General features: G+C 37.6%; 1 protein-coding gene and 1 long non-coding RNA gene across 4 annotated transcripts in view; both read left to right on the forward strand.

Annotated features, from left to right (window-relative positions):
- afap1 (actin filament associated protein 1) overlaps nucleotides 1–21,974 on the forward strand; it is a 71,798-nt gene that overhangs the window by 10,087 nt on the left and 39,737 nt on the right. The window contains exon 1 of one of the 3 annotated variants that reach the window (XM_067429273.1): nucleotides 12,953–13,338. The exons of 1 other annotated variant lie outside the window; for it this stretch is intronic. In XM_067429273.1, the coding sequence (XP_067285374.1) occupies nucleotides 13,305–13,338 (34 nt within the window). In that variant the 5' untranslated portion in view covers nucleotides 12,953–13,304. Of the gene's footprint in view, nucleotides 1–12,952; nucleotides 13,339–21,974 lie in introns of those variants that run through there. One more of the 3 variants, XM_067429275.1, reaches the window with a different exon arrangement.
- On the forward strand, nucleotides 8,978–10,957 carry LOC137056026 (uncharacterized). The gene is made up of 3 exons (XR_010900173.1): nucleotides 8,978–9,036; nucleotides 10,398–10,446; nucleotides 10,772–10,957. It is a non-coding gene; the product is annotated as an uncharacterized lncRNA (long non-coding RNA).

Genomic DNA, 21,974 nt, shown 5'->3' on the forward strand with positions numbered 1-21,974 from the left:
GTGTAATCATCCCATTGGTTGGAGGTCATCCCAGACTGGTGCATACATACCAACATCAGCACCTAGTTCAACAATGTGGAAAAAATTGGCCTGGAATCCGGATTCACACAAATAACGAAGTTAAGAAATCTCTCCCATAATTTAGTAATTTTATTCCATTTAACTCATCTTTGATCATCAAAATTACATATTTAGGGCATGTTTACACTTGACGTCTGTTTTACGTTATAATCCGATGGAATAAACCATGTTTTCAAAAAATTTGGGAGCGTTTTTTTAAAACACCAAAACCAAGCGTCTTTATCTCAGCTCAGCACATCTTTTCAAGTTGAAAAAAGTTAAGACTTTTTTATTTTATAAAAACGCTCTACGTCAGGTGCCTTTTTGACTGCTGACCGATGACAAGCAAGTAACAAGACCTAACTCATTTAGAGCACAAAGAGATATATGATATGAGCACAATGGTATATAAAAATAATATTTGAAATTAATGAGTCCGGAGCTCCTGGACTAAATTTTTGTAAGCACCAATCTGTTTTCTTCCCCGCATAATGCCGTGCATCCACAAATGTCGTTGTGAACTGGCATTCTCCTCCTCATTATCTTCAAAAGCCAACTTTCTCTTTCTCTACATTTTATAGCATTAATAGCAACAAAAGACGCCCTTGGCTGCTATCTGGAACCAAATGCTGCAAGCTTTTTTTTAATCTTTTTTTTTTTACTAAAAAGACATAGAGTGTGAACACAGCCTTAAATGTTTTTTCCTTGCCAATACATGTATTCATGCCTTAAAATAGCTTGAATGTAACTTGACACCCTTGCTTAATTTAGTATACAAGTCCCATGGATATTGCAAATATGCAAATTTGCCCTGTCTTCACTCAAGCACACCAGTTCAAAGATCCACTCAATCATCCTTACTGTAGTAAACGCTGCACAACGGCAAGTAGAAATACTGGATCACCCTCACATGTTCCTTCTGTAGATGAAATCATGCCTGTTCCCAAGACAGCAATTTTCAGTGTTGTAATGTTATATCTACAAAGTCGGCAATTTTCTGTGTTATATCTTCAAAGACAACAATTGTAAGTGTTAGAGGTCCATTTCCAGTGTTTGAATTTGTGGGTTCGTGAGAGTGTACATCATAATGTAATATTATTAAATAAAGCAAAGATTATGGGAGATTTTACAAGAAATTGTGTGTTTTAATTCAATTTGTTATTTGCCATTTCTTTGTAATTGGTTGTGAATGAAAATTGTTTCAAAGTAAATCCAAGACCAGTGTATAATTAGTGTATAGCAGCTTCTACTTCTAGTCCTCTTAATCTTTATTCCTGCAAAGTTTCCTTAGCAGAACTCTCTCAGAGGTGTGAGCATTAAGATCAGGGCATTCTTTAAAGGATTAAACCACACATAAAAGAGCATTTTCTGTCTGTAGATTTTAAACACACTTGGTAGGACTGGATTTGAAAGCCATGTGAGGGAATAGTTATGACATTTAAATGCATTCATTTGTAAAGTTTTCAGAGATGCAGGGAATAGCATACAGTAGGCATACGATTAGCTTCTGGTATATGTGGGCACCAATGACATCATAGGATTAGGGAGCACGCAGCAGCAATGTGAAGAGGAGAATCAGCAAGCAAGCAACAATTTAAAAAAAAGTTTTATTTAATTACCATATATTACTTTTACAGAAGGTTTCTTTAGTTAAAGATTAGCTTAAATATGTTTAGCAAGGAAGAACAGGATATATTATTTTCTGGATTTAAATCTATTTAAATTGATTTCGATTTAGTGCGTGTGTTATCTTAGAATTAACACATTGTATAGCATCGCTGTGCAATATATCGAAATTATCGAAATATGGCAAATGTACATATCGCAATATGCATACCGCAACGGCATGCAATATCTACTTCAACATTGTGAAAAGTGTAAGTTTTAGGTCGACGCATAGAACAGAATACTGGGCACACGACTGTTACTCATGTGACTTGCTTGATGTTAGAAAGAGTTATTTGATGCAATAATTTGCGAAAAACAATAACAGTCTCGCGCTGTCTGACACACACACACACACACACACACACACACCGAAATGTGAATGATTTGACATAAATGTTACAACTAAAACACTGCTGGTCACTTTCAGAAGTTGTAGCGACTTTCTTTTTTCCCAGAAAGAATGTTAAACACAAATGGTTTCATTCTCATTTTTATATAATTGCAATATCGTATATCGCATTATTTAACAAGATATTGCATATCACATTTTTCTTCAATATCGCACAGCCCTACACAGTATTCAACAATTCTGTAACATTTCACATACATTCCATCTTGTGCTGCATTAGTTTTCATTTGGTTGGGCAAATTATCTGAGTGAATACAGAATGTTGTGGCTGTAGATGCTGTGAGTGAGCCTGTGTGTGTGAGCGATTTCATCAACACTCTTTTTACCAATTCTCTCTCTTTTCTTTCAGTGTATGATAATTGTTTGTATTTGCTGTCATTAAGTGCTCTTACATTGAAGCTTTGCAGATGTTGGTTTGCAGTGTAATTCCCATAACCCCTCTCCCCTCAGTGGTCCTGTAGTGAACCGTCATTGACTGCACACACAGCCTCCGCCTATCGAGGACTATCATTTTATAGATTTTACAAAACACAAAACTGATAGACAGAAATTATATTTTGTTTTTACATGGTATGCTACTACACGAAACAGCACAAAACTACACAAAAACAACATAAAACATGATAAAAGGATATCAGAATAAATAAATAAATAAAAATAAAACAACAAAAGTAAAAAAATGTAATAGTATTTGGCAGTGGCAAACTTGCCCTCACAGTGTTTTTTATTTTAACCAGAGTTTAAAGCTGGCTTCTTTGAAATGGTTGCATTTGTAATCAGTAGTTTTGTAAAAAAAAAAAAAAAAAAAAAAAAAAAGGAATACACATACACTATCATTCATACTCTGACATGCTACGTCTATGGCTAGACTCAAGGAACCAGGATTCTTTTTTACTTTTTTTGGTGTCAAAGTTCACCATGGATAATAAAGATCAGCGTGAATATTTGAGGTACTGTATTTTTCAAGCTGATTGGCCAGCTCCCTGACAGTAGGGGCCTGGCTTTGAAATTTGTTTCTGGCAGGTGAAGGTCTTCACATTTTTCTATTTTCTATCCACCTCTCTTCCTTTCACCCACATCCTCTCTTTCCCTCTGGCCTTACATGCTCTCAATACCTTTCTCTGTGGTAGTCAGTAGGTATTTTATAGGTATAAACATTTTTCATCAATCTGAATCAGTTTGATTTCAGATTCTTAAAGTTATGTTTATATGGCAATTAAGCTTTGCAATTCGAATTACAAATTTGTTTACATCTGTATTTCAAAACAACTCTAGCACGTGCAAGTTTTTTAAAAATTTGATTGAGAAATTAGTTGGATTTAAGCATTTACGTGTACTTATTTCAGGTCTACGCTACCCCTTCCAATCTAAATTTGTAAATGTTGGTGTTTAGGTGTTTAAATGAGGGCTTTTTTTTGATTAAGCGATCAATTTGATTATTAACTACTTGATCACATATAAATGTAGCAACAGTCGCCCTCAATAATAGTCCTGGTCTATTAGGCTTGGGCGGTAATACGGTAAAATGGTATACCGCGGGATCTAAAAATAGCAACGGTATCAGTTTCAATACCGTCAAACCGTCAAAAAAAACAAAAAACAGATCAACTTACATATTGCTGATCAACAATTAATTATTAAATATTTAATACGTTGAACTAATTAAACTATTTACATATTAAATACTATTTATTTATTAAATGCCTAAATATGTGTATGCGTTGTTGTGACAGCGTGGATGAGAAAGAGAGAGAGAGAGAGAGAGGGGAAAAGACGGCGAGTGACTGAGTTATTATCGAAAAAGAACACAACTTCTGCAGTTTGGAAGTATTTTGGGTTTTGACGGTAAATACAGACGAGGCAATTTGCAAATTGTGCAACAAAAAGATGACCGCGAGAGATGGAAATACCTTGAACCTAAGGACGCATATCCGAAACCACCATCCTCACTGCTGCGTGGATGAAAAACCGAGCGCACCCTCGGACTATGCTGTAATATTGCCGAAGCCTTTTGTCACACAGCTGGCAATGTAAGCAATAAGCATGAACTCCACAAAAATCAAGTGGACATGGGACTCACAAAAAAAAAAGTCAATTGTCTGACAATTGTCTCATAACGGTAAGCATAAAACGTGCAGAGAGTTTCTCAGGGGCAGGGGCTCAAATGTAAAAAATAAAATAAAAATATAGGCCTATATTATATAACGGTTATATATATAAGCCAAGCCAACAGTTTGTTGACGCTGTCTGAGCCTTACATCATAATGTTTTAATTATTCACGGTAATACCGTATACCGAGGTAAAATAGGGAGGAGGTTTGACGGTATCAAAATTTGGATACCGCCCAAGCCTATGGTCTATATAAATGTGTTTGCTTAGGGTCAGAATTAACACTATGGACACAAATCAGGATCGTGTGACTCAGCAGAATTGTCATTTAACAGAGGTGATTTATCAACACTAGGCACAGTCCTTTGGTCTGTTGTGAGAAGCCAGGACCCATATATGTACAAGATCATATATCAGGAATGCTGTCCCTGGATCAGAGCTGCTCCTTTGCACTCTTTGGCTTAAACCCCAGTAAACAATGTGAAAATCTGATCCTAAATCAGCACTCTGCACAAATACATGATGTTGGATCTCCGGGGGCGTACTTCCTCCCAGAGGTCTGATGAAAATCAATGTCTGTGGTTCTGGCGGAGTCTGGCTGAAACATTTATCAAAATCATCTGATGGAAAGTGCCTGGATCTGAGGAAATGAAGGACTTTATGATGTCCACTATGTACTGAGAGGATTTTTATTTGATTGCTGTGTTCGATGATCGAGGGCGAACCAGATAAAAAATGAACCAGATTCATGCATTTTGCATTAAAGCAGATTGGTTTCTTAATTGGGTCTCCTACCCCCATAGGGCTGACCAGCCATAATAACCAACACGTCTGCAGTCTGACCCTGGCCAGATGGTGGGCTGAGCCTCGAAGTAGTGGGATGCCTTACTTAAGGGAGGTGTGTGTGTGTTTAGTGTGTATTAGTGATTGTGACTGTTTGTCCTGCTGGGCCATACTCCCCTTCGAACATATATCCATCCATTCATCTGACTGTTTGCTGTGAACCGTTGGATCTAAAGAGGCACCCTGGCTATAGCAGCTGGGACTTGAGACTGGGTGTGGATTGGGGGAGGGTTATGTGTATGTTATCAAGAATTGGCATCAAGAACAAGAGGGAGGAAGGAAATGTAATGGACAGAGAAGTAGGAGGAGGAATTTATGGATGAAGAAAGGCAAAATACACAAAATTATGAAGAATCTGACCAGGGAACTAGAGGAGTTATGGATCAGTGCAAGGTAGTGGATAATGTATAGATCAATAGAACTAAGCACAGGATGAGCTTCATGCAGCTGCTCGTTCCTGGTGATAAGTTGCAGATGGGTCTTCATTGTCCACTCCATTACCTGTAACAAATGAACCGAAATTGGAATCTTGTCCTGATCACCTTGTCCTTGCCAACAATGTACTTGGTACTCGTTGTACTTTGAAAATGAAGACCAGCATGCAAATAAACTGCTGAATAAAATTTTGTCCGACTAAACTATTTACATGAAATTTTAAAAAGGTGAATTATTACTCCAGTCTGACAAAAGTCTAACTTTAAGTGTGCATGTAATGCACTTACTGATTGTTCTTGGCTGAGCATACATTTTCAATGTGAAGTACAAAGTGAGAACACACTGTAGTGTGGCCTCATCTGCACTATTCCGGAGTATCATGTATGGAATGTTGAGCTGTTTTTTGTCAAAGCCTTATTTAGGGTGCTTTAAGGATATAGGATTGTGTGTCTCCTCTGAGACCCCTTGTTGGACTGGTTTGAAGTGCACTATCCAGCTGATCCTGCCCAACCCAAACACAGCACAATGTATGTATGAAACCGGGCCAGGATATTACAAGTAAGCAGTGTGTCAAAAGGCAGTCATGCTCACTCCAATTCTGACCTAGTTTTTAAATACTCCTTACTGTTGCTCTGTCTCCATCAAGGCTTTCCTCCGCTGGACCACAGCCAGTGTTCCATACTGCCAGTCCATATGCGCTACAGCTTTCTAGGCTTTCTGCACTATAAAATGACTATGGTATCAAATTATGCAACTGCAGCTGAGCAAAGCGGCCGTTACCTCATAGACATATGGAGAGTCTATGAAGACTGATTGCTTGTGATGAAGACTATGATGATGACGATTTATCCAGACATGTATACAGAGTTTTGGTTGCAGTTTACCAGCTCAGAAAGTTCCCATTATTCAAATGTAGTGTGTGTGTGTGTGTGTGTGTGTGTGTGTGTGTGTGTGTGTGTGTGTGTGTGTGTGTGTGTGTGTGTGTGTGTGTGTGTTTAATTTTCCATAGCATCGGGAAAAACTGTGAACTGGAGAAAGCAACCAATAAAAATTCTACCAAGGTTTTTGTCATTGAGTGTGTTGCTATTGTGCCGTTGTGTATGATGACTGCTGTTTAAAGCATTGCAATTTATTTAGCACAGTTTGAACACATCTGAGGTATTTACAACAGCAACATCTGTTGAAATAACTACAGCATCTGCAGTCTGGTGCAAATTAATTTTCTTTATAACAGAGACCACCGATCTCAAGGTATGTGTTTTCTTTCAGGCATAGGCTACACATATATGCATTTTATTTTTACTGATCTTATGGAAATCCACCAGTTTATATAAAACTCAGATCCCAGAATCAATCCAATCTACAGGTTTTATCTCAAGACTGACTAGAGTTAGATTAGCATTCTAATTAAGAAAAGCATGCATTGTTGGCTATGAAGGGTTTGATAGATTTACTGTGCCTCCTGTGATCCTAAATCCTGTCTGTCTACTCTTTGTTAATTCCATAAAGAGGCTTTGGCTTGATCATACTTGATGTGTACGTGTGCACACGTGTCTGTGTAGGAGAAGAGTACAGCCAAATGTCTTTTTAAATCCTGATCACTTTTCTGCTGTTTGGATAATAAGAGCAGCAGTGTAGATTACATAGATGATATTCATTTGTTTCAAATGATTAAAAAACACTGCAACACTCCAGTCCAGATAACTCTTAAAACATTTTCCAGCTTTTATAAAGGTTCAGCGAAGCCTTCAAACATTTCAGGGCTGAAGAATAAATGTCAAAGGGTTCATTCAGGACTAAAGATGCAAATTTGAGTACAGAGACAACAACCTCTAGAGCATTTAAATCAATTTGTCTGTGTGGAATCAAAAATCCTATTGTCTTGCAGGTGGTGTGCATATGATTTTGGCTTGTGTATTTTGCCAGTGAGGCCAGCCACTTTAGTAATGAGGTGTTTCACCAGGGCAACAGATCGTTGCTGCATTCCTTGGAGATATGAAAACACATAAGCTCTGATGAGTGACACAAAGACACATTCTATGAGATTCACATCAAAAGACCTTGAATTCAGCTCATGTGTTGCTCCTGAAATAACAGCCTTTGCTGCAATAAATGCCCGCCCAGAGGAAACATTCATTCCACTGGCTACCAGGCTTTTTAATGCTTCATTAGAGATTTGTTTGTTTAAAGCTTACCCTCCTCACAGTTACCAGTTTGCCAGTCTGGGGCCTCCACCCTGCTTCCGACATCCTGAGCACGTGAGGACCAAGTCCTGTTTGAGGGGGGACATAGAATTACTTTTTGAAAATGTGTCTAGAGCTGTAAAGAGATAACAATTAGAAACTTGATTTCTGTAAAACAAAAATGTGTGTATTTCATGTATCTTTCATTAGAGATTAGTTAAAGTAATCAATTTTGAGGTTCTTGACTGAACTGTAATGTTTCAAAATGTACAGATTAACTGGCTTTCAGGTCTTCTGGTGTATCTCTCTAAAGACGTTTGACTCCTCTAAGATATCACTCTGTTGAATTGTGTGCAGTGTATTAAATGATGCAGTTATAATGACCTCAAACAAAGATTTAGTTCTGTGGCAGTGTAACCTTATTCTCTTTCTTCCTGTTCTCTTCTCCACAAAACTCTCTAGATTGTGCCTTTTTAAGTGTGAGTAGATATTAAACATGGCTTGTCATGACTTTCATGTTAGGTTGACAATACACAATTCAGTGTTCTTGTTTTATCAAAACATCTGCAATCTAAGTTAAACACACAAGGTATACCCCAACTGATACAAGAATACACTGTAAATGATTTCTGTTGTTTTCACAGTATTATACTGTTTTCTCAACAGTGTCTTGCTGTATAACACATTTACATTATGTTACTGTAGATTTTGTTGCTTTCACAGTATTATTTTGTATTTTCAACAGTTATATACTGTGTACACAGTTCACAGTATTTTACTGTAGATTTCCAGTGCATTCTGGGAAATTATCAGCTACTGTAAATCTAAATACAGCAGTGCAAATTGACCGCGAAAAATACCACACACAATTCTGCAGGTAAAATCGCCTACAAATAAAACATTTTCAGGACTGGATGACTATTAACAGTCTTCATTTATGTCAGTGGGGGGTGCTGGTGCACAAGAGGCCATTTGAACGTTTTTCTGTCGTGACAGTGCATCATCAGTCTTTTCTGTCGACCTGGAACTTCGTCTGGTAAGTAACATTACATATTTGTATGCATATTGATTCTAATAATTTAAAATGATTTAGAATAGCTGACCACGATTTAGATATTGAATTTATTTCTCAACATTTTACTACGTTGTGTACAATGTAGTTCGGGACATGATACTGTTAATTTAAATACAGTAGTACGAAATGACCGCGAAAAATAACATCAAGCTGCCATTTTATGAAGAACTCTCTTCAGTTCCCTGTGCACTTTTGAGCGCAGGCCGCATCGGGTTGTTGTCTCTGTCAGCAAAGTGTTCGCCATAAATATCTGGTTAGTGATGAATCTTTATATATTTTTTAATGCAAACAAATGATCAGTAACAGGTTACCGTTAGTTTAAATAAGAACTGCCCGCGGCATGTTGTATATTAACGTATGTAAGGCAAGAGCGGATTTCCTTCATGTTGAAAGCTTATAGCCTAACGTTACATGATTAGTAAGGTTAAATGTGATTTATTGCATACTCTTATAAGGTCAGAATAATTTAACATGAATCATTTTGCCATTTACCAGTGCCTGCGCGGTCATTAGGGTTTGGAATTGAAACGATCAATCCTGAAATCTGATACCACAGGTTTGGACTCGGATTATTGTTATAAAAATAAAATTTCGATTGCTCTTATCGATTTATTCGCGCTTATTAGCGTGTAAATCACAACTTTATTCTGTACGTCTTTGATGACCTGAACTGGCGATCTGCCAGGACCTTGTGCAGTTGCGCGCTCATTTAACGTTAAGGTTACCTCAGTCTATCTGGACTGTCTATCTGCCAGGACCTTGTGCAGTTGCGCGCTCATTTAACGTTAAGGTTACCTCAGTCTATCTGGACTGTCTATCTGCCAGGACCTTGTGCAGTTGCGCGCTCATTTAACGTTAAGGTTACCTCAGTCTATCTGGACTGTCTATCTGCCAGGACCTTGTGCAGTTGCGCGCTCATTTAACGTTAAGGTTACCTCAGTCTATCTCGGTCTATCTGGACTGAAGGAAGCGTTCAAAAGTGTACTTTTTTTGTCTAAAGACAAAGCTAGGTGTGACATTTACATTATTGTCTGCTATAATATCGTAATTGTTGTTCTGACTTGGTTACTCATGTGGGTGGGGTGGGGGACGCATTGAAAGCTCAAATTGCGTGATATCACAAAAGCGAGAGAGACGTTTTCCCCAATAATGTGATGATAAATTAATTGATTTTAAACAACAGTCCAAAAAAAAATATTAATAAATTACATAAAATGATAAATTACACTTTAGACATGATTGTGTATGTTTTTGCTCTTTTTCTACAAAAAGTTTTAACAAAGCAGGAGAAGAAATTATTAAAGCAACACTGCAGTGTTTTGTTCCTGAATAAATCTGTTTTTGAACGAATCATTTGAGTGAACGATTTAATAATTTATTATTAAAACCGCCACTTGCTTTGTTTCTAAGAGAATCAGCAGTTTTGAACTTGAATGAATGAGTTAATAAATCACCCAACAAGACATATTTGATGCTAACTGCAGTTTTAGTGTGATATTTACACATTTACCTTTTATTTGGAGCTTAGAGTTAGAATTTGGATTTTTTTTTTTTGTTAGAAGGCTGTGTTTTTGACTGTATTTTAACCATCTTGTCTCTTCTCTTTGTCCACAGTGAGCTGTTTAAGAAGACTATCCATCTTGACGATTGATGCAAAATTAATGTAAATATAATCTATTTATCTAACTACTTACCTTGGTCCAATACTGGTGCACATTTTAAACTGATTATTTTCCTTTTTATTATTTTTATTTTTAAATTATTTGCTACATTCTAGTGTTTACAATTATGACAAATTCAATACATCAAAATAATAGGCTAAGAATGACACCAGAAGCCAGGCACATTTAATTTACAAATGGGAGTGCACACTCTTCTGAGAAAAATAAGTTGGATACCATTGGAAAAACTATTTCCCCTAAAAAGGTTTTTTGATTATTAGTTGTATGTCTTGCCACTGATTGATTTGTGCTTTTCTTTTGTTGCAGGATTATCAGAAGTGCTGTTGCTCCCACTTTTTCCCTCACCTGGCCTTCATCTTAACCTGTCTTTTTCTCTTTTTTTACCTGTTGAGGATCATTTTTACTTGATGAAATGTAACCAATTGTTCACTGGTTAAATTATACATTTTTCATAAATATTGTTTTTAATTGTTGTATTACATTACATCATTATTACTAATGTATTAAAAGTATGTTTAAAATACACAATAAACCTTGTGCAGTTAAAGCTTCAATTGTTATTTTTCTATTTGCCTTTAAAAGTTAAAATAATTTTCTACGGATTTTCTACATATTCTACCGGTTACAAAGCAGCACTATAAAATAAAAAAATAACATTTCATAACTGTATACTACTATACAGTATTAATAAAAATCAACGGTGTAATACTGTACTTCAACATGGTAAAAATACAGTAAAATAATGTTTTTAATTTTACGGTATGCTTAATACTACTGTAGTTAGTATTACAGTAATTTTACTGTTGAATAAAATACAGCAACTACTGGATAATTGTTGCCAGTAAGTTACTGTTAATTTGACAATAAATTTTTTACAGTGTACAGGAAAGCAACTAAACAAACAGAACACAGATAAGTGTGCTATCATAAAACTGGCACTTGTTTGAATCTGATACAGTGTTGAATCTGATACTGTGGGGAATGCAGGCATTGTGTTGAAACCAGTCTGAGTCAACGATACTATTGCTCTCTGCTGTGTTGCAGGCTTTGGGTGGACTAAATGTCTGCATATCAGTTTGATTCTCTCCCCAGTATCATGTCAGAGCATAGTTGTGTGTTATGCCAAATGTGTTTTATGGTCAAATACATGGATCAGTGTCCACATACACGGGAGTTCACTTGATTTAAGGTTTTTTGTTTTGTTTTTTTAAAGATTTACTAATTACAAATTATGTTGTGCATTTATGATTTGTGAGTGACCTATATAGGTCATGAAGGAGAAAAATTTGGATAAATAAGGAAAAAATACTTTTTTGTTTAGTTTGATTGTTTATTTTCAAATAAATGTCCAATAAATTTCAGCCTTATCAGTGTTGGACTGGTTTAGGAAACATGAGACGCATTAGTTTAAAAAAATCAGTGTTACCCAAGAGGTAAAACAAAACAGGGACTAAGGTTATTGGAAAAACCCAACTTTTTCAGCCACTAAAGATGCACTGTTAAAACATCTGTAGGTCAATGAAAAAAATCTGTTTTCAACCACGTTGACACTATGATTATAGAGTTTCTCACAGTTTATAGACCCTTTCAGATGAATGACTTGTAATTATTAATCCATAAATTGATGACTGATTTATAGAAATGCATGTGTAAACTTGTTCAGAGAAGAATGCTCACTTCTGCTAGAATAGCTAACCTTTTTTCACCTGGTCTTGTCTGATCTATATACAAAGGCAACAGTTGCAAATACGATTTAATAAAAATGTTTTAATATATATTGTTAGTTAAGCAAGATGGATGATTTTATATATATATATATATATATATATATATATATATATATATATATATATATATATATATATATATATGAAAATACCTATAAAAAAGAGCTGAGCCTTTGCTTGAGCTTGTGTAATGAATTCTTAAACTTCTAAGAATGAAAGTTCATGCAAAGATTTTCTGGTAACACTAGAATAAGGTTAATTAGTTAACATCAGTTAAATACATTAGTTAACATGAACTAATGATGAACTGCACTCATAAAGTAGGCTATTTATTTATCTTTGTTAATGTTAATTTCAACATTTACTAATGCATTATTAAAATCGTGTTAACATTAGTTAATGCACTGTGAACTCAAAAGAACAAACGAACAGCTGTATTTTTAATGAAGTTAACAAAGATTAACTGAACAGCGGTGTTGTTCACGGTTAGTTCGTGCTATCTAATGCTTTAACTAATGTTAACTAATACAACCTTATTGTAAAGTGTTACCGATATTCTTGATCATTCTGAGGTAAATGTTCTCTGAGGTAAATGCATCTTAAATATGTTAATTAACGTATCCGTGCATAGGTTTCACTAAACATTAAGTGCTCGTTAATCGTCCCTCTCCACACACATGCGCTGTATCCAGCTGTGGAATTGGAGAAGAGGGGCTACAGGGCGGAGAAAAGAGGGAGAGGAAACTAAATAGAAAGGAAGGAGGTCCCACTTTTCGCCAAGCACGACATGGAGAGAAAGTGAAAGATTTTCTTTCAAGTCTCCAAGCAGCTCCCCTTCGAAGGCGCAGCGGTTTGCTGTCGGGATCGCGATCAACAGAAGGCGAACAGAGCTGCTCTGTGTCAGGATCGAGGACACAGTCAGGGGAAGTTTTCTGAGGGAACGACATACTGCCGGGCGGTAGCGAGCGGAGCGGAGGTCTGCTGGTTCGCACAGAGAATTAGCGGGGAAAACAGAGACCGCTCTGTTGCGCGGACTTTAATGAAATACAGCAGCTGTCGGACACAAGCCTGCAACCCCTACCTACTCGGAGTTAGATGCGTTTGACTTTAAGATGCGGAGCGACCCCATACTGTTCGCCTCGAGGGGTGAGTGTCCAGTATCTCAGTATGAGACGATTCATTGCATGCTTTCTGGTCGTCGATTAATATGACCATGTCCACGTGTAATTCATAGTGGAAATGAAAGAACAATGTGTTTAGCGAGATGCAGTATCACAAAGTGTATGAGAGAAAACGCATTTCTCAACACTCCCTTGCGCTTTGTGAAAGGAAGAAGTTTGTAAATAATATATATATATATTTTCGTACTAAGTTAATTTAAAAGAAAAGGTAGGCCTAAGTTAAGAAATAAAAAGATTTCACATAATGTAGCCCACATTGCAACGGCGATAATACCGTTTTGGTTTGAGAAGATTGGGTCAAATCTTCTCATTTGAATCCTTCACTGTCACTGCTCTTCTCAGGTCAGTTAGAAATACAGAAAGAAACGCCGTTGCAATTTTAAATGTGTAGAGGCGGTAAATGTAATGACATGACGTTGCAAGCAATTCGTTGACCGCTATTTTTGTTAATTTGTTTTATTTATTAATGTTCAAAATAAAAAATATATAATTTAATCCTATTTATTTCAATTAAATACAATTGTATTAAATTGAAATAAATAGGCCTAAATTATAATGTTTTATTTTAATAGTGATTAGAAGAGTGATTCCAGTCACCCTAACTCTAGGGTGATACAGGTGTTATCTACTTTCACGGAAATCTGCACTTTCGAAAACATATCATGAACTGGATAGGCAGAACGTCTGTGATTGGCTGGTTAGCTGGCAGCTGTGAGGTGTCAGGTATCCTGTACGTGCATCACAACTCTACTCTAGTAGTGGGAAGTTCGGATCATTTTACTGACTCGGATCTTTGAGTCTCGTTCAGCAAAATGAACGAATCTTTTTTCGAGTCATTTCGTTCATTTCACCAAAATGACATGTTAAATAGCCCAACACATCTAGTACTTATGAAAATGTTGATTACATTTTAAAACTACATACAAATAAACTATAGGGTACAGCAACCAAAGCCAAATTATAAGAAACTGAAATGTTTAATTAATTGATTAGTTGTTGGGTCAGGGCAGGCTATTGCAGTTTCTCTGTTAGTTCACCTCACCTCCTGATCCAAAACATTCTTTCTCTTGCAACTTCATATTTATCACGTTTGTTCTCCGCCTCTCGTGTCTTCGAGCTCCTCGAGACGTTAGCTGTCGACTCGTCTGTGTCTGACTCTGATCAGATCTGGGGGCTGGGCCGCCCGGACCGTGCGTGACACAGGTCCGGAAACAAAAATGATTAGTTCTTATGAGTCTTTCGGGTTTGAGTCTTTCGTTCTTCCTGTTAGTCCCATAGAGTCTATGCTTTCAATAACGGAAACAGAAAAGATTAGTTCTTTTGATCGAGTCTCGGGTTTGAGTCGTTCGTTCTTTTGTCACGTGACTTGTCACCGTGTATAGAACACAAGTTCACAACCTTTTTTGTAAAAAGCACGTAGTTATTTATTTTATTTTTTATATTATTCTCAGGTAATATCAGACATATACAAATATGGGAAATATATTGACTATTCAAGTCTAACATCACAAATTCAATTAGACTAATTTTGAATCAACTGTGTGTGTGTGTGTGTGTGTGTGTATATATATATATATATATATATATATATATATATATATATATATATATATATATACACATATATATATATATATATATATATATATATATATATATATATATATATATATATATATACATACACACACACACACACACACACACAGCATGTGACTGACAGCAAGAACGAAAGACTCAAACTCGAGACTCAAAAGAACTAATCTTTTCTGTTTCCGTTACTGACAGCATAGACTCTATGGGACTAACAGGAAGAACGAAAGACTCAAACCCGAGACTCGATCAAAAGAACTAATCTTTTCTGTTTCCGTTACTGACAGCATAGACTCTATGGGACTAACAGGAAGAACGAAAGACTCAAACCCGAGACTCGATCAAAAGAACTAATCTTTTCTGTTTCCGTTACTGACAGCATAGACTCTATGGGACTAACAGGAAGAACGAAAGACTCAAACCCGAGACTCAAAAGAACTAATCATTCGGAGATTCAGAGCTGATTCAGAGGCCATATGTTGCGTAATGCGCATGCGCGGTCAACACAAAATGAACGAATCACTATCTGAGACAACTCGGTAGTCCCGAGTCATAATAAAGATTCGTTCAAAATGAACGAATCGTTCATGAACGACACATCACTACTCTACTCTTGGTTGGATATGACAGAGCCCTATTGTCCACAGTGGTTAATGGTATCTGATTGCAAGGCATATCATCGGCTTTTGAGTTTTGTAGCCAAGTCAAATGTGGTTTTACCATAGCATTGTTGTTGGTCCCTTACATAGCCTACTACTTGATTCTAAGTGGTCATTTGCAGTGGTAAAACATTAAATACTGAATGAATGACTATTGCCCAGGATATGAGATTGTATATATTGCAAAAGAAAGAACAATCCTTCAGGTTGATACAAGACCAATCTGCTTTGTATTGAGTTCCCGTCCCGATCACCCTGTTTGGGCTTTATTTAGTGTTAAAGACCATATATTATTATCCCTTACATATGTTAGTGAAACTGCAACACCATTCTCTTAGTTTTTGCTCTAAAACATGTCAGCAGTTCCAGATGTGACAATGTTCCTTGTGGATTTGAACTTTTCATCTAGTTTTAAAGCTCATACTGGGCTGCACTGGTGGTTAATGTGTTTATTGGCATTTAGGAACATATGGCACTGTGTTGTTAGACCAGTCTGACATGGTATGAATTGGCACTGGATTAGTGCATGTGATGTGGGTATTGGTCTGTTAGCCTACTTGGCTTTATTTTAGGGGGTCTCCTCTCGACAGTTTCCACACTGATGAGTTTTTAAAGGCTCACACGTGCCAGAAATCCCCAAAGTCCTTCTTTCCCTCCAAGTAGAGATGTCTTACCCAAAAAAAGATTAGAGGCAAGAAGAGAACTCTTTAACTTTGCCTTCCTTTGTCTTTTCCTCCTACTCTGTCAACTGCTGCAGTTTTTATAATATTTTTCTCTTTTTTCACCCTCAGAGAGGTTAGTGTTTGCCTTTGTGGCAAAACAATTGAAGATTTGGGAAACTCTTTAAGGATATGGAACTTCTACTGCTATTAAATTTACACTACTGTTACATTTTATTTATTTGATAAAAATACAGGAAAATGTTAATATTTATTAAAGAAATATTTTAAAATAACAATGACATTTTTATTTAAAAAAAAAATTGTGATTGCAAAGCTGAATTTTCAGCAGTCATTACTCCAGTCTTTTGTCTCACATGATCCTTCAGAAATCATTCATGCAATAGCATTTATTTGAAACAGCAATCTTTTGTTACAAAATGTAAAAATCTTTACTTACTTCTGATGAATTGAATGCTTCCTTCCTTGCTGAATAATAGTAATAATTTCTTATATTTTTTCCTTTACATTTACATTCCGCCCCCTATAATAATACCTTGAATGATGCATACTATAAATATGCTACAATTCTTCCCAAATAATTGTTGAAAGGCAAATACTCCAATGCTTGTTAACATTCATAAATGTACAAATAATAAGTGGAGACAATCACTTCTGCTCCTCCTGTTTCCCAGGCACCATGGAGTCTCCCCCACCCTCTAGATGGATGATTCTTAAAGGTTTCTCTAACCAGTGGCTTCTCTCTCCCACCCCTCTGCCCACTGTGGTTTAGGAGTTAGCGCTCTGTAATTATATATACACACACACACAAACTCATAAACACAAGTACACATTTATGGACGTATATTTTAAACCATCCTTTCATAATTGAAGCCTCAGTATTTTCCTCATATGTTCATGTGAACACACATGGGCAGTACACACATATAATCAAACACAGAGATGAATGTAATCACACAGCTGAGATATTCTCTTATTGATGATCCCGGTGCATTTGATATATGTGACTACGTGACTACACAGATGCTAGTATTGAAGCCCATCATTAGTGGGACAGTGGAGCATCTGTTCAATATTTTCTTCTCTCCTGTAGTTTTCTAGTATTTTCCAGGCATGTGTACTGAGTGATACTCTGGTGTGCCCTAGCCTGTGGCAGCAAGTGGTAACCATGATGAGGCCAAACCATAAAGCAACCTAATTTCACAAACCACAGATTAGTAGCTGCCTTATTCACAGCTGCCAAACGTTTTGTTCTGGGCACCCATGGCCTCTCAGATCTACGAGAGATACAGTATAATCAGTATGATTGATAATATTGATATTTTAGGCTCAAGTGAGACAGGGATATGGGCAGAGACAGAATGCTCAAAAAAAAAAAATCAATCAAAGAAATTGTAACAGTCATTATGGTGGCTGCCCCCACCCCCACCCCCTGTTATAACTTTTTATTAATGCTTTGGAAAATATTAAAAATGTAGTTTTCTAAATTAAAAATCATTCTTAAACTCCCATAAAAATTATACAAATATTTTATTTCTTACCTTTTTGAAAAATATTTTAAAAAAACTTAATGTAAATAAATAATATGTATATTCAATGCATACTGAAAATAATATTAGTGCAATTTGAGCTAAAGACATTTTTTTATTATACAAATTTTTCCCCCCAAATGTATCGATGATTTACGATTCATTATGAAACTATGAAAATTTCAGGTAGAAAGGAGCTTTATTTGCTATTATATACACACAACGCTCTTCCAAGTTGGTTGCAGAGTGAACTGACTTGCTTTTAAAGAACTTTGATGTGACTCTGGAGGTGTTATAAGCAGGATTGTCATGCTTTTTATCTTTACCTCCTCCATCATTCTGTATGAAGGAGCTGGTTTTGCATCTCAGTCATCACCAGTTCTCCTTCTGGATCCTGTCAGCGGACATCAAAGAGAAGCACAGCATTGGATGAGGAGTCAGGGAAGACAGAAGAGCAAGTTCACATTTATGTTCTTGGCAGGTTTCTTAAACAAAGCAAAAGAGGTTGTTTGTTATCTCTTTTATCCCAAAGGTTTATTGTCAGCTGCCATATCTTTCCCCTTCTGAAGTGAGAAGTGAGGAAAAAAATAATTGTGCCTTGGCTCAGTATGGAAATTGAAATGGAGAAGCTAGAGAGAGAGAGAGAGAGCGAGAGAGAGAGAGAAAGTAGAGAGAAGAGCGAGTGAAGGATGTGGGATGGTGGGTACTCCACAGAAACTTGGCACGGGTTAACGTCTGATTATATATACGGCAGGTCATAGATCATGTGCATAGGGATTTTAACGGTTCATTAAAGAGAACTGCTCTAAAATGTGACGGAACAGTCGGATAGGATGACTGTGCGAAGAGAAAGGTACTCTGTAATATGTACGTGTACACACAGACACACACATTTCTTTAAGTGAATTTCAAGGATGTTGTTGCTTCTCAGCGACCTGGGTGGTAGACCGTAACCACATATGCATACACACCTACGCAAATGCACACACATTCTGCATCAGCAGACAAATAATACTGGTTCTTGCATGCTGGCAGCATCACAATTGCTTTTGCAGACCACATCCCTCTATATTATTGAATTTGGGTTGGAATGGTAGAATAATGTGATTTTTGTTCAGCAGAGACTGAATGATGTTTATTCTGAGAGTTCACTAGGTCAGCTTGTCAAACTGGTTCTAGATAACCACCAAACTGAATATCATTCATTATTTCTCTCTGTCAACACCGAATTAAAATCAGCTTTGCTTTTCGAACCCTTCTCTGGCATGGCCTCACCCTCTTTCTGGTCAATTTGGCAGGTATTTGTAAAACAAGACTAAAATTGCTGACTTTGAGGGCTTTTTGGTCTGGATGTGTTTACATATTTTGTCATTCCTCAGGATTTCAGCTAGCAGTATGTCACTTTTTTAAAAGATGGGCTTTTTGGACTCATTTCTTGCTATCTTTCATCGTTTATTTTTGTATAAGCTAGGGTTAGTCAATCGAAAGCGCGTGAAGGAAGAAGATTCAGAGAATTGTAAATGTGGGCGGTTGTGATTGTTTAAAGTATTTCCCTTTTCCCTTTTCTCTCTCATTCTCTTTCTCTTGACTTTGCCCCCAAGCATAGTTTGAAGGTGGTCCTCATTTATGTGTGGCACTTTAATGCAGCGCTTTGGTTCGCTCTGTTGGTTTTTAAAGTGTATTTCCTTTCATGTTATTTGGCCGCCATTACTAAAAGTGCTTCATTAGCTTTATTCGTTCTGACGTGCAAGCTGTTGGACAGAGAATGATACAGGAACAACTGTAAATGTTATAAGCTTACTGTGTTTTTCATCATTTTATTTCCAGGAAAATTCTATTTATATTTTTATAGAGTAATCTTATATAAATATAGGAAAGTATGTGTTTATAACAATTCCATAGTTATCAAAAGAATATTTAGTTTTTAATAATAAATATTGTTGGTTGCTAGATACATCAAAATATATTACCCCCCCCCCCCATTTTAATCTCTGATTAATCATTTAATTTATTTATTTATTTATTTATTGTCACTGCTAAAACAGAAGGCTGTGATCTGTGCATTTTTTTTTAAATATCTCTCTTTTATTTATTATGCACATACATTGACACCTTTGCATCAAGCTAATAGGTTTTCAGAATGGACAATTTAGAAGAAGAAAAAATCATCCAAAAAAGCTTGTGAATAAATATTTTAGTGTTTTGTCCTGTTGATGGTAGACTACAGCAAGCAACACATACTGTGGAGAAATGTCTATTCAGTTTAAAACTAGAATATGTGATTTTAACTCCAGTGGTTAAATTAGATGTCCTTATGTAAGGACACCATAATGTCTTTCTAAATCAATCAGTGCTCGGGAAAGCAGTTCAACTATGTGACGCATGAAAAATGGCCATACACGTTCTACTTTTTTGTTGTTAGGGCTAGTATATATTTACTTTAAGATTTATATCAATATACTTAAGGACACAGGGTGCTTCTTAAACAGCAGGCTGCATCCTAGTGAGGTTGCATATACTTTTTAAACATATTAAAGCTGCCTACCCTACTGTCCTACCTATTAGCCTACAGATTAGGCTTGCTGCGATAGTCTGTGTTACTGGTGTTACATGGTGTTCAGATGAATTTTGATTGTTTATAGTCATAAAAATCATTTAGTTAAGAGAACAGACACTACAATTAAAAAATGAACGCGGTTGCCCAATGCAGCGTGAGCCGAATTAGAGTCGCAGTGCAGATCAGATCAGCAGCAGGAGTCAGATTTCATTTATCACGAGAATGAGGAGCTGACTGACAAGACTATGGTGGAAGATTTGGTTTCAAAGCAAAATGTAAAAGAACCTATTTGGTAATATTTTGGATTAAAACCCAATGCTAATAGGGAAGTGTCGGACACAGACGAGGACACAGATGGATTAGTATTAGTGCAAAGTTTATTGACAGAGGTTACGGACAAAGGTGATACTTAGGAGAGTGCTTGACACTAAGATGATGGACGAGGATGGTGCAGACAAAGACAAGGATGAAGATCACGATGAAGAAGATGATGAGGAAGGATGATGATCAGGGCTTCCTTCGGATAAGGACAGGTAGTAATTCCGGTGATTGAGAACGAGGGGGTGTGGCGTGAGTGTCCTTGTCAGAGGGTGAAGGCTGTGCAGTTGTGACAATACGCCCCTCCCAGTAGGCGCGTCCTCGTGCCGTAAGGTGATCCGAGGAGATGGAGGAGGTTTCGGAGGTGGGCGAAGACGAGGAGAAGGGTTGACGAGGAGGAGGAGGAGGAGGCAGAAGGCAGGTGGACCGGCAGGTGGGCAGGGTTTCCAAGGAGGAATAGGAGTGAACAGAAGAAGATGACCCAGGGAGCCCACGGTGGTGTCGACGGAGGGAGGAGCCGTGAAAGGGGCATGGTTGACGACCTCCGTGGCCCGACCGACGAAGATGACAGCGGTGTAGGGGGATCCACAAGCGTAGACGGAGAGCTGATGGACCCGAGCGGCGTCGCTGGCACATTTGACCTGGGCGGAGCCGTGGAGACGAGCCCCCGATGGGACGCCAGAACTGCCGAGGTCCCAGGCAGAGCTGGTGTTACAGAAGACCCCAGCGAGTCCGAGGGGGAGGAGGGGCCCACTGCAGCCCTAGGGGTGGAGATCTGAAGCGCAGCAGGAGGGTCATAAGTCCGAGGCGGAAGTGAGGTGCCGACTGTCCAAGGGGTAGCTGGAGGGATGAGGGAACCGGGTGAAGCTGCAGGGGTGGGGCATTCTGGTGGTTCCGAAGGTAGAAGGAGACACGGTGTAGCTCGCAGGTCTTCGTGCCCAGGTGACATGAGAGGATCCGAGGCCGGAGGCAGCGCCCATGGATCCTCTTGACTGGCTGAGGCTGCCGCGTGTTGGACTTTATAGATAGGAGACCCTGAAGAAGATGAAGGACAACACGTTGACAGCTGTGATAGGACTGGAGGACTGGCAGATTCAATGGGCACTGACGGAGAACAGGTCACAGATGATGGTACATAAGGATCAGGGTGGGTCAGGGTGGGAAGCAGTACTTCTGAGCTCCAGTCAATGAGCCCTTCTCCTCTGTTTCCAGTTCCACCAGAATGCCCTCCGGGACGGCTGTTGCCTGCTCACACCCCTGGACAG

This window comes from Pseudorasbora parva, chromosome 21, assembly GCF_024679245.1.
Source record: "Pseudorasbora parva isolate DD20220531a chromosome 21, ASM2467924v1, whole genome shotgun sequence".
NCBI lineage: Eukaryota > Metazoa > Chordata > Actinopteri > Cypriniformes > Gobionidae > Pseudorasbora > Pseudorasbora parva.